This window comes from Triturus cristatus, chromosome 1_2 (genome assembly GCF_964204655.1).
Source record: "Triturus cristatus chromosome 1_2, aTriCri1.1, whole genome shotgun sequence".
NCBI lineage: Eukaryota > Metazoa > Chordata > Amphibia > Caudata > Salamandridae > Triturus > Triturus cristatus.
The window spans coordinates 1,192,481,203-1,192,498,566 of NC_140580.1; the positions used below are offsets into that span (position 1 = coordinate 1,192,481,203).

Consider the following 17,364-nt stretch of genomic DNA (forward strand, 5'->3'; position numbering starts at 1 on the left):
GGAACCAACAGACTCAAGGATCCCAGAGAGAAGAGACCAACAGACTCAAGGATCCCAGAGAGAAGAGACCAACAGACTCAAGGATCCCGGGGAGAAGAGACCAACAGACTCGAGGATCCCGTGGAGAAGAGACCAACAGACTCGAGGATCCCAGGGAGAAGAGACCTACAGCAGTCGCGGCTCCTCGGGGGAGTGCTGCAGGGCAGTGGGGCGGGGCGGGGGGTAGTAAACTCCAGCATATGGCCGACTGCAGTTAAGTACATAAATAAATAAAACGAATTACATTGCACGGAATGTCGATTATTTTATTTATTTATGTACTGAACTTCGGTTGGCCGTATGCAGGAATTTACTACCCGCCACCCTGCCCCTCCCCCGCCCTGCCCACTGCCCCGCAGCACTCCCCCGAGGAGCCGCGACTGACCAATAGACTCTGGGATCCCAGGGAGAAGAGACCAACAGACTCTGGGATCCAAGGGAGAACAGACAAACAGACTCCGGGATCCCGGGGAGAATAAACCAACAGACTCTGGGATCCAAGGGAGAAGAGACCAACAGACTCTGGGATCTAAGAGAGAAGAGACCAACAGACTCAAGGATCCCGGGAGAAGAGACCAACAGACTCTGGGATCCAAGGGAGAAGAGACCAACAGACTCTGGGATCTAAGGGAGAAGAGACCAACAGTCTCTGGGATCCATGGGGGAACGGACCAACAGACTCCGCGATCCCAGGGAGAAGGGACCAACAGACTCTGGGATCTAAGGGAGAAGAGACCAACAGACTCTGGGATCCATGGGGGAATGGACCAACATACTTCGCGATCCCAGGGAGAAGGGACCAACAGACTCTGGGATCACAGAGAGAAGCGACCAAAGGACTCCAGGATCCGAGAGAGAAGGCACCACCATACAACAGGATCCCAGAGAGTAGAGACCAACAGACTCCGGGATCCCACAGAGAAGAGACAAGCAGACCCCAAGATCCAACAGAGATCCCTTCTCCAGATGCAAGGCATGTGGCCTTCAATAAAATATGCTGACAACAGATAGCCCTCAAATCTCAGATATCCCTTACATCCCAGGATCCCAGAGTGAACGGGTCACCAGATCCCAGTATCCAAAAGAGATCCCTTCTCCCAGATTGTAAGGCAGGATTAATCATGTGACCTACAACCAAACTTGCTGCCAGAAGAGATCCCTCAAATCTCAGATTCATGGGATGAAGAGAGCACCAGATTTCAGGATCCAGGAGTGATCGTGTGTTCCACATCAAAGGGGGGATCGAATATAGCTTGTGATCTACTGCAAAGCATGCTGCCAGCAGAGATCCTTCAAATATCAGGATTCTGGAGACATCCATCAATCCCTAGGATCCCCGAGTGAAGGGATCACCGGTCTCTGGGATCAAATGAGAGGGAAGATTTCAAACTCACGGAAAAGACACTTCTGGCATCGAGGTAACAAAAATGGAGCAATGGGGGTTTTCATTTCAAGCAGACTGCCCCTCTAAACATTAGCTCAAGTACAGTATGACATGGGTTGTAGTGGTGTGACAGTAGAGATGAGGGCAGGGTTATTCGGGGTGTATGGTTGCTACTAGGACTTAGGAACAATTGTAGGGCCGTATTGGAAATTGATTGTTACTGTCACAGTGTGAAGAAGGGAAGTGTTTCAGATAAAGGGTTGGGACATGTTTGAGAGACAGTTTGGGAGGGGGGCTACTGAATGTAGAGTTATGGTAAAGTGTAGGGTTTTGGAGAGGGCACCTCTGACTGCTGACCAAGAAAAGAACCTCACCCAGCCAGTCCTAGTGGCCAGAAAGTACCCAGCATCCCTCATGACCCTGGCCCAGTCTGACATCTAATGACTACATGCCAATCCAGGCTGACGCCCAGCGTTCCCACTGACCGGCTCCCCTGTCCCTGCATGATTCCGCAGCCAAGCGCTTACTAAAATTGTTTCTGAAAATTGACCTGATTATATGACTGATTACCTAAAAGAACTGTTAAAAAGTGTCCCCAATGCAACCATTTCCATATTTTCTGCCACTTATGTCTATGAATGTTCTCCTGAGATTTTGACAGTGAGGATGATTGGAGCTGTGTGTGTCAAAGACATTATAGGCCACACTGTAATCTAAAATAAAACCTATTAGTCAAACCCCACCCCATCAGAAACTGCTCAACAATCACTGACATGAAAGTAAAAATACTCGAAGTGAAAAAAAAAAAAAAAAAAAAAAAAATAAAAAAAAAAAAAAAAAAAAAAAAAAAATAAAAAAAAAAAAATCCGATGTGGGCCTGAAGCCTGCTCGCTGACAAGGGTCTGAAGCTCATCACCTGAAGGTGTCCACGCTGTGTGTCTGCGCAGAGAGAGAGAGACAGAGAGAGCGAGAGAGAGAGTCTTTGATTCCATGAAGTTGTCCTGTCCACATCATGGTTCTGTGCAGAGAGAGAGAGAGAGAAAGAGGAAGAGAGAGTGAGTGAGAGCGAGAGAGAGAGAGAGAGAGAGAGGGAGAGAGAGAGCGAGGGGGAGAGAGAGAGAGAGAGAGAGAGTGAGCGAGAGAGGGGAGATAGAGAGAAAGGGAGAGAGAGAGGGAGGGAGAGAGAGAGAAAGGGAGAGAGAGAGAGAGAGAGAGAAAGGGAGAGAGAAAGGGAGAGAGAGAGAGAGAGAAAGGGAGAGAGAAAAAGAGAGGGAGAGAGAGAAAGAGGGGAGAGAGAGAAAGGGAGAGCGAGAAAGGGAGAGAGAGAGAGAGAGAGAGAAAGGGAGAGAGAAAGGGAGAGAGAGAGAGAGAGAAAGGGAGAGAGAAAAAGAGAGGGAGAGAGAGAAAGAGGAGAGAGAGAGAAAGGGAGAGCGAGAAAGGGAGAGAGAGAGAGAGAGGGACAGAGAGTCCTTGCTTCCACGAGGTGTCCACACTGTGGCTCAGTGCAGAGAGGGAGAGAGTTCCCTTAATTCCATGTCATCACCCACAAAAGCCAGCCTATTGCACCAAGACTGAGGCACTTTCTGCAGGAGCACCGCTGGGGACTGACTGCAAGCTCCTTCATCTAGTCATTCTTCCACGACGGATGAGTAAAAACAATGTTCCGCTTCTTGGCCCACTTGGAGAACACAGCCTTCTCAGTGATGAAGCGATGGGCCCCGCGGGGGGCTCTCTCGTGAACCAGGTACATGCTGCACTCGGTCATCTTCCCCTTCTCAAAGTAGTGATAAGGCACTGGTTGCTGGCTCTTGTCCCTGAGGGAAACAGGAAGACATCAACAAAGAGCAAGATTTGAGTAAACCCTACCACAAGTACAAGGGAGTGAAGAGATAAAACACAAAAAAGAGAGTCCTTTCTGGAGAAGAGGAGAAGAAAGCAAGAAAAAATGGGAGACTCAACATATGTAGACCGAGTGAGGAAAATAAGGCTCACAGATATCTAGGGACAAATACACATAAGATCAAAAGAGAACTGTGATGAGACATTAACACCAGAGAAAGGAGGAAAAAAGAAAGAAAGAAAAGAGAGGAAGAATGAAAGAGAAAGAACGAATGAAAGGACAGAAAGAGACGAAAGAAAGAAACAAAGAAATACAGAAAGAAAGAATAGAAGGAAGTAAGAAAGGAAGGAGGAGCTATATAGCCACAAAAATGAGAACGCAAGAAAAAACACAAATGTTGGGAAGAAAGACTGAGTGAGACCAGACAGAGGCAGACACAAAGGAAGAACACTGATTACCAGACTCCTTCGGGGACAGGGGAATGAAGTCCTTTATCCCTCCAGATGATTTCAAAACTATGGAACCTTCCTTCTAGCAGCTATTCTGAAAACCCCTCTGCAGCTCGCCTCATCCCCCTGCAGCTCACCTCATCCCTCTGCAGTTCACCTCATCCCTCTGCAGCTCACATCATCCCTCTGCACCTCACCTCATCCCCCTGCAGCTCACCTCATCTCTCTGCAGCTCACCTCATCCCTCTGCAGCTCACATCATCCCTCTGCAGCTCACATCATCCCTCTGCAGCTCACATCATCCCTCTGCAGCTCACATCATCCCTCTGCAGCTCACATCATCCCTCTGCACCTCACCTCATCCCCCTGCAGCTCACATCATCCCTCTGCAGTTCACCTCATCCCTCTGCAGCTCACATCATCCCTCTGCAGCTCACATCATCCCTCTGCACCTCACCTCATCCCTCTGCAGCTCACATCATCCCTCTGCACCTCACCTCATCCCTCTGCAGCTCACATCATCCCTCTGCAGCTCACCTCATCCCTCTGCAGTCTACCTCATCCCTCTGCACCTCACCTCTTCCACCTGCTGCTCACCTCTTTCCTCTTCAGCTCACCTCACCCCCCTGCAGCTCACATCATCCCTCTGCAGCTCACATCATCCCCCTACAGCTCACCTCTTCCCCCTGCTGCTCACCTCATCCCTCTGCAGCTCACATCATCCCTCTGCAGCTCACATCATTCCTCTGCAGTTCACCTCATCCCTCTGCAGCTCACATCATCCCTCTGCAGCTCACATCATCCCTCTGCAGCTCACATCATCCCTCTGCAGCTCACATCATCCCTCTGCAGCTCACATCATCCCTCTGCACCTCACCTCATCCCTCTGCAGCTCACATCATCCCTCTGCAGCTCACCTCATCCCTCTGCAGTCTACCTCATCCCTCTGCACCTCACCTCTTCCACCTGCTGCTCACCTCTTTCCTCTTCAGCTCACCTCACCCCCCTGCAGCTCACATCATCCCTCTGCAGCTCACATCATCCCCCTACAGCTCACCTCTTCCCCCTGCTGCTCACCTCATCCCTCTGCAGCTCACATCATCCCTCTGCAGCTCACATCATCCCTCTGCAGTTCACCTCATCCCTCTGCAGCTCACATCATCCCTCTGCAGCTCACATCATCCCTCTGCAGCTCACATCATCCCTCTGCAGCTCACATCATCCCTCTGCAGCTCACCTCATCCCTCTGCAGTCTACCTCATCCCTCTGCACCTCACCTCATCCCTCTGCAGCTCACATCATCCCTCTGCAGCTCACATCATCCCTCTGCAGCTCACATCATCCCTCTGCACCTCACCTCATCCCTCTGCAGCTCACATCATCCCTCTGCAGCTCACCTCATCCCTCTGCAGTCTACCTCATCCCTCTGCACCTCACCTCTTCCACCTGCTGCTCACCTCTTTCCTCTTCAGCTCACCTCACCCCCCTGCAGCTCACATCATCCCTCTGCACCTCACCTCACCCCTCTGCACCTCACATCATCCCTCTGCGGCTCACATCATCCCTCTGCAGCTCACCTCATCCCTCTGCAGCTCACCTCACCCCGTGCAGCTCACCTCATCCCTCTGCAGCTCACCTCGTCCCTCTGCAGCTCGCCTCATCCCTCTTCAGCTCACCTCATCCCTCTGCAGCTCACCTCACCCCCTGCAGCTCACCTCTTCCCTCTGCAGCTCACCTCATCCCTCTGCACCTCACCTCACCCCTCTGCACCTCACCTCATCCCTCTGCAGTTCACCTCATCCCCCTGCAGCTCACCTCATCCCTCTGCAGCTCACCTCATCCCCCTTCAGCTCACCTCTTCCCCCTGCTGCTCACCTCTTCCCTCTTCAGCTCACCTCTTCCGTCTGCAGCTCACCTCATCCCTCTGCACCTCACCTCATCCCTCTGCACCTCACCTCATCCCTCTGCACCTCACCTCATCCCTCTGCAGTTCACCTCATCCCTCTGCAGCTCGCCTCATCCCCCTGCAGCTCACCTCATCTCTCTGCAGCTCAACTCATCCTCCTGCAGCTCGCCTCATCCCCCTGCAGCTCGCCTCATCCCCCTGCAGCTCACCTCATCCCCCTACAGCTCACATCATCCCCCTGCAGCTCGTCTCACCCCCTGCAGCTCACCTCATCCCTCTGCACCTCACCTCATCCCCCTGCAACTCACCTCATCCCTCTGCAGCTCACCTCATCCCTCTTCAGCTCACCTCTTCCCTCTGCAGCTTACCTCTTCCCTCTTCAGCTCACCTCTTCCCTCTTCAGCTCACCTCTTCCCTCTTCAGCTCACCTCATCCCTCTGCAGCTCACCTCATCCCTCTGCAGCTCTCCTCATCCCCCTTCAGCTCACCTCTTCCCCCTGCTGCTCACCTCTTCCCTCTTCAATCACCTCTTCCCTCTTCAGCTCACCTCTTCCCTCTTCAGCTCACCTCATCCCTCTGCAGCTCACCTCATCCCTCTGCAGCTCTCCTCATCCCCCTTAAGCTCACCTCATCCCTCTGCACCTCACCTCATCCTTCTGCACCTCACCTCATCCCTCTGCAGTTCACCTCATCCCTCTGCAGCTCGCCTCATCCTTCTGCAGCTCGCCTCATCCCCCTACAGCTCACCTCTTCCCCCTGCTGCTCACCTCTTCCCTCTTCAGCTCACCTCACCCCCTGCAGCTCACATCATCCCTCTGCAGCTCACATCATCCCCCTACAGCTCACCTCTTCCCCCTGCTGCTCACCTCTTCCCTCTTCAGCTCACCTCTTCCCTCTGCAGCTCACCTCATCCCTCTGCACCTCACCTCATCCCTCTGCAGCTCACCTCATCCCTCTGCAGCTCACATCATCCCTCTGCAGCTCACCTCATCCCTCTGCAGCTCACATCATCCCTCTGCAGCTCACCTCATCCCTCTGCAGCTCACCTCATCCCTCTGCAGCTCTCCTCATCCCTCTGCAGCTCACCTCATCCCTCTGCAGCTCACATCATCCCTCTGCAGCTCACATCATCCCTCTGCAGCTCTCCTCATCTCCCTTCAGCTCACCTCTTCCCTCTTCAGCTCACCTCTTCCCCCTGCTGCTCACCTCATCCCTCTGCAGCTCTCCTCATCTCCCTTCAGCTCACCTCTTCCCTCTTCAGCTCACCTCTTCCCTCTGCAGCTTACCTCATCCCTCTGCAGCTAACCTCATCCCTCTGCAGCTCGCTTTATCCCTGCCACAAAATGGTCAGACCCCATATCCCCAATTCTATGGGAACTTAACTGACTCACATTGAGGAGAGAGTCTTGTTGCAGCTGGCCTGCTTGGACCACAGGTCTATTCACACAGGCCCCCCTCCCTAAAAAAGATCATACAAAGAAGCTGGTAATCTCAGGGGGTTCTCGCTCACTTCCAAGTGCAGACCACTCCCTCCCTCGGAAACACCACCATTACCCCCTCGTAGGACCTCCACATCCCACTCATTAGTATATGAATCCTATAAACCTCCCGACCGGCTCCTAACATGCCAGTCCACTTTTTATGGTTTTCTATAAAAGCCCCTCCAACCCGCCCCCATGCTTGCTTGTTTTCCTGTCCCACGACAGGCGAGAGGATTCTCTTTGGCAGTAAGTCACGCATTATTTGTTGCTATAAATTTCTGGATATGAGTGTTATGTTATGTTATGGATATTTTTAGAGCGCATGCCTACCCGAAGGCATACCCGAGCTAGCCGAGAGAAAGGCAGGTCACGACAGCTTAATAGGAGGGGTTTTGAAAAAAAAAAGTGTTCAGAAGTTTACGGAAGGGAAGAAGATTTGTAGGGGTGGACGGAATTTGCATAGTCGCGCTACGCAATCCACGAAATGGTAACAAATCTCCGCGAACACGCAGAAATTCCGAAAACACGCGGAATGCTTATTCGCGATGCTTTTTTCCTGTTCGCGATCGCTGTTTGCGTGCTCGGGGGGGAAATATCTTGCAAACACGCATTTTGAGAACGCAAACAAGCAAAAAATTCCGCGAAGCCGCGGAACGCAGAATTTTGGGCAATTCCGCATTCTCCGCGGAACGCAAAATTACCCAAATCCCATGAGCGGAATGGAATTTACCACCCAGGTCTAGAGATTTGGTTCTGATCGGAGGTGGAAGGGGAGCGTGTTTCAGAGCCTGGTGGAGGTAAAGCGGAAGGAACGACCACCACTTCTCATCCTGTTGATTTTAGGGACCGCAGCTAGGTAGAGACTGGATGAACGAAGCAGTCTATTAGGGTGGTTAGGGGAGACGATGGCTTAGAGAATTGGGGGGGGGAGGGGGGGGGCTTTCTTCCAGAAAGGTTTGTGGGCAATACATAGAGACATGAATTTTATTCTGTCCGCAGCGGGGAGCCAGTGCAGGGTTTTCAGAGCAGGCCTTGAGGAGTGGCTGTTGGGAATCATAAAAAGCATTCATGCTGCACAATTCTGGATGACTTGCAGTTTAATTGTGGTAGCCCTAGGAGCCCCTAAATACAGAGCATTTCCATAGTCGAGGCTAGAGAGGAATTCAGCCTGGACCATGAGTCTTCTTGCTGAAGAAGGGAAGGAGCAGGAGAACTTTACGGAGCATCCACAGGATGCCGTGGCAGGATGCTGCCAGTTTAGTTGCCTGATGATCAAAAGTGAGTGACTGATCTAGCCACATGTCTAGACCTTCGATCTGATTTTTGGGTGTGGGTGGGGACCCAAGAGAGCTTGGTAAAGCTAGGCCGATACCAGAAATGGGTGAATTGCCCAGCTCTGTTTTATCTCCCTTTAGTTGGAGGAAGGAGAGTTCCATCCATTTGGCGATTCTCTCCAGGCAGGGGCCTAGACTGGATGAGGAGGATCCTGGGTGGTTTAGGGCCACCACTAACTGGGTGTCATCAGCGTATGTAACAATGTCTATCCCGAAGGGGAGGACAATCTGTGCCAGCGGGCTCATGTAGACATTGAACAACGTCAGGCTCAGGGATGAGCCCTGACGGACGCCGCAGCCAAGTGGGATACGATCTGAGGAGTCATCCCCTTCAAAGACTTGAAAGCTCCCGTCCTTGAGGAAGGACTGTAACCAGGTGATGACACTACCTGATAGACCAACATTCCTCAATCCGTGGATCAGGATGTCACAGTTAACAGTGTCGAAGGCGGCACTGAGGTCCAAGAGGATGATGGCCGTCGATTCTCCGTTGTCTAGGATCATCTTGGCCGTTTCAACCACTGCGAGTAATGCGGTTTCAGTCCCGTGTTGGGGGCAAAATCCAGTTTGAGACGGGTGGAGTATATTATTAGATTTAAGAAAAGCACAGATAACGGAGTTAACATGCCTTTCTAGCCTTTTGCTGATCCGGGGAGAAGGGTAATAGAGCGATAATTATCAAGTGTACAGGGCCAAGACTTGGTTTCTTCAAAAATGCTCTCACCATGGCGTGTTTCCAGGGTGGGGGTACTAGTCCGGTTAAAATGAAGGAGTTTATCAGCTTCAGCAACACTGGGAAGATTGAATCACCAGCTTTACTAAACAATTGGGGAGATGCTGGGTCATTGGGAGAGCCAGACTTTACTGAAGCACATATATTCACTTGGGTGTCCATGTCTATCAAGGGAATTTCCCTGAGAAAGTGCCCACCGGACATGAAGTGCCCAGTGAGCCGCTGATTGATGGATGGGCCGGGGGGAGAGAGGGGGGAAGAATTGTAGCTATCCTCGACCTTATTGGAGAAGAACTCTGCAAGCTCGTAACAGCGCGCGTTTGAGCTGTCAGGTGGAACATCCCTGACTGTTCGTTTTAGGAGGTGCTTGGTGATCTTAAAAATGTCATGTGGGGCCTTTGAGGCGGAGTTGATTCTTTCCTCATAGTACAGCGCTTGTGCCTCCTTCACCTTGGATTGGTAAATTTTAATAGAGTCCCTGTAGATCTGTTTGCTTGTTGTATCGTGACTTCTTCTCCATTTCCTCTTGAGTGTTTTACAGATTTGTTTATACTCATGCAGTGTAGAGGAGTACCATGGAGAGGGGTAGTTCCTGGTTTTTTTATGGATACGTTTCTTAGGTATAACTAGGTCAAGGGAAGCGTGGATCCATTGGTTGAATTGGTCATTCACGACCGTGGGGCAGGGATCTAGGGTCGGTATGTAATTTATCAGAGCTGCATTCCAGGAGTCCAACAAAAGGTTGGACCAGGAGCATTTCCAGCTACTGGTCGTGCCGGTATTAAGGAGGGGTTTTAATAGATTCCAAGAGAATGGGACCAGGAAGTGGTTAGACCATGGTACTGGGACTGGGTCTCCGACTGAAAGTTCATTGCAGTTGGAGAAGATGCCCTTTTTCAAGAGTGGGGCTCGTAACATTTTGCTTTATCCGATAGTTTGGTCGCTACTGGGTTGAGGGGTCATCGAAATGCAAACTGAGATCCCCCAATATAGTAAAGTTAGAGAGGGGAGCTTGCCAAGTTGGTAACAACTTCTGGCAGAAATTTAAATAGTTGTCCATGGGGACCGGGGGGCGGTATAGAAGGATACCTGAGAAGGTATGAGTTGAAGAATCTGAGATGGAGAAGGAGAAGTTCTCCCAGTCGGGAAGGATATTGGGGATAATGCGGCATTTATAACTTTCTTTTAGAATAATGGCAATGCCTCATCCCCTCCCCTGTTCCAGAGCTTTCCTCTGGATATAGCAACCCGGTAGGAGACATTGGACAGGGTCAGGTTCTGACTCAGCGTTGAGCCAGGTTTCCGTGAGAAATAGCACGTCAGTGCATTCCTCTTGGAGCAAGATAGAAATTTGTGTGGCATGTTTGGATAAGGATCTGCAGTTAATAGACAGCATTTTGTAGACTGAGGAGTAGGCAGAACCTAGCGGAGTTTAGGTGTTGGAGGTAAAGTATAAGAACATTGAGGACAAGTCAAAATGTCCATAAGTGGATGAATGGAGTGAAGGCAATTCTTACTGGGAGACATCTCCCTCCGCTCAAACAGCAGCCTGGCTGCTGCGGTGGACCGGGTAGCGGAGCAACAGGGGACCGATGAAAGAGGTGAGCAGGTTAAAGTGCATGTGGCAGGGAAACAAACAGATAAAATTTGTGTTTGTTTATGGGGCGGGCGCTGCCTTAACACGTTACTGTTCCTGGCGGTAGGTCGTGTATGCCTCAGTGTTTCTCTGCTCATGGCCACGCTCCCCGCCCATGTGCTGAGCTGGGGCGGGGATCATTGTTGGTGGTCCGAGGCGGCCCGGACAAGTGCTGGGAGGTCCTGGCAGTAGGGTGACCAACTGGCATGGGTGCACGTTCAGGACGGTAAGTGTAAAAATTCAGGACAAAGGGTCAAAATTCACTACAAAAATTCAAGACAGAAGGTCAAAACTCAGGACGAAAGTTCAGGACAAAAGGCACATTTTAAAACACATCAGAGGAAGTTGCGCGATAGTAGAAAAGTGAGTAAATAGACAACCACTTAAGTACAAGTCAAAAGAAGTTTAAATTAGGTTGAGACAATTGTGCACTTCACGGTTTTTCGGTATGTGCGCAGCTTTGAGCAACTGTGCAGGTCTTTTTGTGGTATTTCATATGATAATAATTTATTTATATGATCACTGCACTGGGTTGTCCAGTCTGATGTTTTGTTTACAACTCACAGCCCTGAGCAGGCATGTTTGGTGAGAGAAGTGCTCAGGAAGATCTGCTCGATAGACTTTGTTAACAGCATCTCATATCTGAGTGCCATTGTGAGATGTAAGGCGGCACGCATAAGTGAACTAAAGGGAGGATTACAGTGATGAACCCACTATAGGGAACGCATTATGGGTGTTTCAGCAAGTGGAACTTAAAATATGGAATCTGACTTTGCTTATGGGGACCTCGCAGAGAGTTGCACTAGCTGACCGAGGTCACAAAGGTGCTTTTCCCTGCAGCTTTCTTAAAGAAGGCACTGTCGATACACAATTACGCATTTTTGATGCCGTCCCTATTACTACAAACATAATATACATCTCAAGCACAGCTCATGGCACCATGAGGCTCTCCCTGAAACCTTACACCTAAAACAAAACATGCAAATATTTACAATTACTAGTGTAACATTCAAATTGCATTTGGGTGTCACTCAATATTTCATATGCATGATGTATAGATCCCACACGTAAGCACACAGCAAACACAGAATAATAACACATAGGCAAGGGAGTAGACAGAACATTTAAATACCTCCCGCTTTGAACTAAAGCTCTTATGGTACCAAAAAAGCAAAGTAAGTCATCACAATCCTCCCCAGAAGAGCTCTCTTGTCCAAGGATCTAGCCATTCATCCTTCCATCAAACCCCTGATATCCACCATTTCAAATTTACATTCTTTCATCTATTAATTATTTCATTCATCATTCAGTCTTTCACTATTCACTCTGTCCTTCCATCTGTGTGCCCATCCATATCCAAACCTTTTTTATCCATTTGCAAACCTATCCATCATCTAGACTTCCATCCATCATTTCACTCATCTATCCCTTCATCCATTCACCCTTTCACCCAATCCATCCTTTCACTCATCCACCCACTGTTCCACCCATCCATCCATTCACTCATCATTCAACCATTTATCGTTTCACCCAATCCATACTTTCACTCATCCATCCATCACCCATCCATTCACCCTTTCACCCAATCCATCCTTTCACTCATCCATCCATCATCCATCCACCCTTTCACCCAATCCACCCTTTCAATCATCCTTCCACTCTTCCACCCAACCATCCATCCATCCACTCATCCATCTAAGCATTTACCGTTTCACCCAATCCATTCTTTCACTCATCCTTTCACCCATCCATCCTTTCACTCATCCATCCAAACATTTACCCTTTAACCCATCCAGCCATCCTTTCACCTATTCATCCACCCACCCAATCACTCATCCGTCCACCCATTTACTCTTTCACTTTTTTCTCGGCCCCCGCTTGACGAATCACCCCGAGACTTTCAGGGTAGGAGCTGAGCGGAGCGCCCCATTAGTTTTGAAAATTTCGCGAGGATTCATCAACCGGCGCCAAAGTTATTCAAAATAGAATTTTCAGTTTTCCTATGGAAACACGGTCCTAACTATAACTATCTACTGGCGACCGCCAGTAGATAATATATATATATATACACACACACATATACAGGTATACACATACATATATATATATATATTAACCCTGGGCGCGACACTACGCTTCGCCCACGTAGTGTACGTAGCGCTGCCTGCTTCGCAGTTTTCGAAGTAGGCGAAGCAGGCAGCGCCTACGCACACTACGTGGGCGAAGCGTAGCTGCTTGCCGCCCACCACCCGCCTCCCGCCCGCCGTACTTTTAAAAGAAAAAATTAATTTGTAATAAAGGAAATTAGGCACTTACCTGACGCGCGGCGTCTCCCGGGGCTCCCTCTTCCTGTTTTTCAATTTTCCTGACTAATGCGCATGCGCGGACGCCCGCGCATGCGCATTTCTCGCAAGAAATGCGCATGCGCGGGCGTCCGCGCATGCGCATTTGTCAGGAAAATTGAAAAACAGGAAGAGGGAGCCCCGGGAGACGCCGCGCGTCAGGTAAGTGCGGCTTTAATTTGCTTTATTACAAATTAATTTAATCTTTTAAAAGTAGGGTGGGTGGGTGGCGGGTGGCGCGTAGTGGGGCTACGCGAAGCGCGTAGTGTGCGTAGATTTGGGCACACTACGTGCTGCTTCACGTAGCCCCACTACGCCCACTACGCCCACCCTTAATATATATGCCACAATTTTCTTCTGAGAGAAAAATAGGGTCGCACTCCAGCTCGTATGGATTAATTTATTCTTAAATCATTTGCAAGTCAGCAAAAAACCACACAGGTCCCAACCAACGCGTTTCGGTATTTGCAAAATACCTTGTTCACGGTCGTTTGTTTTACTCGTACTAACTTGTATTTAAACGTGTTACAAAAAAATATATAGTATGTATATGAATGTTTTCAGGTGACGATTATTTGTATTTTTTTCGTGTATAGATGCTTTCTGTGGTGGATCGGTGTTATCCCTTCACTTTATGTGGTGAATTTAAAGGTTGCGGTCGACCCCAGTTGCTGGCCTGATGTGATTGATTTGGAAGACGCACTCAACTCCCTTTGAAGAGCTGCCGTCTTCCTTACGGTGTCAAGAACGGTCTCTGTGGTAGGAGCTGGCTCTCACCCCTTTTGGGGTCGCCATGCCCCATAATGGGTCAGCACAATGGGTATATGGAAATAGGTGTCCCGCAGGTCGAACGCCACTATCCAGTCTCCAGAGTCGAGGGTAGACAACACCGGGCCGAAGTGAGAATTTTTACTTTTCTGGAGGAAGAGCATGAGAGGGCACAGATGCAAAATGGGCCGGTGGCCTCTGTTCGCTGTGGGCACCAGGAAGCAGTGGGAGTAACAGCCACATCCAAATTTGGGTGCAGACATCCTCTCGATAGCTCCTTTTGGCCAAAAGGGCTTCCACTTCCTGCTGTAAAATAGAAAGGTGGTCCACAGTCAGTACAGAAAGGAACGGGAGGGCATAGCCCTTCTGAACAATTTACAGGACCCAGACCCACCTGTCTGATATTATGAGCAGCCATATTCGAATCCTGCCTGCCACTGACAGGGTGTTGCAGGTGGGTCTCCAGGTATGGTAGGGGACTGGGTGCACCGTTGACCTTGGCTGTGGGGGTGGTGAGCACCACAGCTGCAACCACAAAACTGCTGGGAGCCATGAGGGGGTTGGTTTGGCTGGCGAAATGAGGTGCCGCTGTCGAAACCACAAAAGGAGCAGTAGGGGTGATACAGCTGGTGAGGAGGGGCAGATATGCCCAAGTAGCACGCTGTGGCCCTGTTCTTCATAAACTGCTCGAAAGCAGGGTCTGACTTGTCCCCAAACAGGTGAGTCCCATCAAATGGCAGGTCCGTAAGGGACGAATGGACACGGCCTGAAAAACCAGTGGACCGCGGTAGGCATAGTGGCGAATGACAACACCGCCTGATGGAATCGGTGGTGTCCAAGCCACATCAAATCATGAACTAGAATGGACTGGGAAAGAACCGGTCGGAGATCTTCAGGGACACCTGGGAGGACTTAAGCCATCGAGCCCCAAAGGGCGTGGGAACAGCACCTCAGCATTCCGCTGGCAGTCACAAACTTGAGCAGCACACTGGTGGATGAGAATACCTGCTTGACAAAAGTTTTGACATGTTTTGACTTGATATCAGGGGCAACTGGGAATGTGTTGGGCTTAGGTTTGCTTGTGGATGCCTGTATCACCAGGCTTTCTGGGGAGGGGTGCTGAAACAGAAAAGCTGCATCGCCTTGGGCAGGAAGATGGCGTCACACAATTTTGCAGTTGCCAGGTAGATCTCAGCAAGGTTTGGCCCATGCTCCCGGTAAGGGGTCTGTTAGGGCCTTATTAAATTACTGAAAGGGCTCCGAAGATGGTTGCCCGGCTGGAGAACGTCTGTTAAGATGTTAGTCTTTACCGTCCAAGGTGGGGAACTGGAGGTCAAGGACGTCAGCTGCCTTACGCATGACCACAGTGAGGGAAGCAATCACCTCTGTGGCATGTCCAGGGGGCGAGAGAAGGCTCATTTCAGGAGAACTCTAGCCTCCTGCGAGTCATCATACCAAATGTCATCTTGATAGGGCTCAGGGAACTCATCACCCATATCCTAGTCATTACCCAAGTCCATGCCTAAAAGTGAATGTGGAGGTGGCAGAGTAAGAGAAGCATCACCACAACTAACAACGGGTGCGGCATCAGCTGAGGTCAGACTGGCGCCGCCTCAAAGTCGGATAGAACTATGGGTAGCTTCAGTACTGGTGTTGAAGTCCCAAGGACCAGCATGGCTTGTGGTTCCGTAGGCAGGGTTCGCACTTGAGTCAGATGTGTTGTAACAGGTATGGAGGGTGAACCTGATGCGGTACTCCAGTTGGAAGGCCTCTCTGCTCCTTGGGGCCCAAAGGTGCACCTAAGAGAGTCAGCAAGGATCCGAAGAGCCAGAGCATGGCTGCGTGGGACTCTTCAATATGTTGAGGGGAGGCACACAGGCCCAGAAACTTTGGTTGTGCTGGGACCACTAACGGGTTGCCTCTGAAGTTGGCCAATTCCGGGAGCGAGATCGAAACCAGGGCGTCGCCCCTATGCCTGATCAAGTAGATGTGAGTGGTGAGAGGGGGCGAGCTCCATTTAGATTTCTTGTGCTTCTTTTTTGGTTTACTGGATGATTTGGAATGCAACGAAGACCGGTGGCGCGAGCAGCTTTAGTGAATCTTGGAGCAGGAATGGGACCAAACCTTGGACTTGGGCCATGGTCCCATTGAAGAACCTTTTTATGCTTGGTGATGTAAAGTTTCACCTGATTGTCCTGAAAGGCCTTCGGGTTTATTGAAGCGCAATCATTGGGGATAGGAGTTGGCCTAACGGCGAGGGCGGTCTACCTCGAATCTGGGGAACCGGGTTCGAGTTTCGGCAATGACGCTGAACATCCTGTGATCCTTGGCAAATCACTTAATCTCCCCATGCCTAACAAAAATGAATGTGTCCTCATGTAATGCAACTGGTGCTATGTAAAGCGCACTGATACCCGATACATTCGGGTCAAGTTCGCGATATATAAAAGATGAGATGAGAGGAAGCTCTGGACCCTTGTCAGGAGGTGCGGAAAGACATGAACTGCCAGTGCACAGCAGTAACTCTTACAAAGGCTCCGCTCGTCATTGCTAGAGCGGAAGTGCATCAGTACTTAGCTCAACTGTGCCACCTACTGGCATGCAGAGGTACTGCTGAACATTTCCAGATCCAGTCTCGCTCCTAGGGAATATTCAAAAGGTTAAGAATCTGCGGCCAGAATCTCTATCAGAAAAGAATGTTCTTGTGACACATGAGTGCAGGTGTCACCGGCAAGGGATGTCTGCATCATGCACAGATTCACATCTTTGGTCTATGGATGATCGTGCATGTCTCACGATTAAATTCATATACATGCGGTTTGATGAGTTTGTGCATGTCACACGTGGATTCACAGGGCCGGATGTGCAGGGCATGGGTGTTTTTAGGTCTCGCAGACCTAGCGCTGGAGCGCGCATGCGCTCCTCGCTCTGCGAGGCTTATTGTCATCAGTACGCTTTCAGAAGGGAACTTGAAGCCCCGCCCATCTTTTTGATTCGCTGGCGTCATCCTCCGTGCTAAACGCTGGCTCACGATTGAAAAGGAGGTTTCTTAGTCCCTCCTGGTTACTGCCCTGTCTCCTTTTAGAACGGCCCACCCCAACTGGATCTTTTACTTGTGTCCTGAAACGGTCTCCTTCATAAGTGTGCAAGCACTCTTTTATTTTTATTTTCAGCACGATCGCCGTGGCCACGCTTGTTTATTTATTTATTATGCCACGCGGGGCAAAAGGGAGCATTTCTCTTCACTAAAGCAGTGTGCTCTTATTTTCTGCGCACTCTTTTTCCTTGTTGTCCCTCTTCTATCCCGGCCCCCCTTCCTCAGCGCGGTCCGCTGCGGCCGCGCTTGTGTATTTATTTTGCCACGCACCTTCTTCCATGCTCTGGGGTCCGTAGGAGGAGCGAGATGGATAGACCCTACATACAGCACAGGGAGCAACCATTCTGCATCTGTT

The 17,364-nt window shown here is 50.2% G+C and overlaps 1 protein-coding gene across 3 annotated transcripts in view; it reads right to left on the minus strand.

Moving 5' to 3' along the window:
* Window positions 1-2,293: 2,293 nt before the first annotated feature.
* The window catches only part of ST6GALNAC4 (ST6 N-acetylgalactosaminide alpha-2,6-sialyltransferase 4), a 189,404-nt gene continuing 174,333 nt past the window's right edge, over window positions 2,294-17,364 (minus strand). For all 3 annotated transcript variants that reach the window (XM_085614150.1, XM_085614151.1, XM_085614152.1), the window contains one exon: window positions 2,294-3,237. In XM_085614150.1, coding sequence (XP_085470276.1) covers window positions 3,048-3,237 — 190 coding nt within the window. In that variant the 3' untranslated portion in view covers window positions 2,294-3,047. The remainder of the gene's footprint in view (window positions 3,238-17,364) is intronic.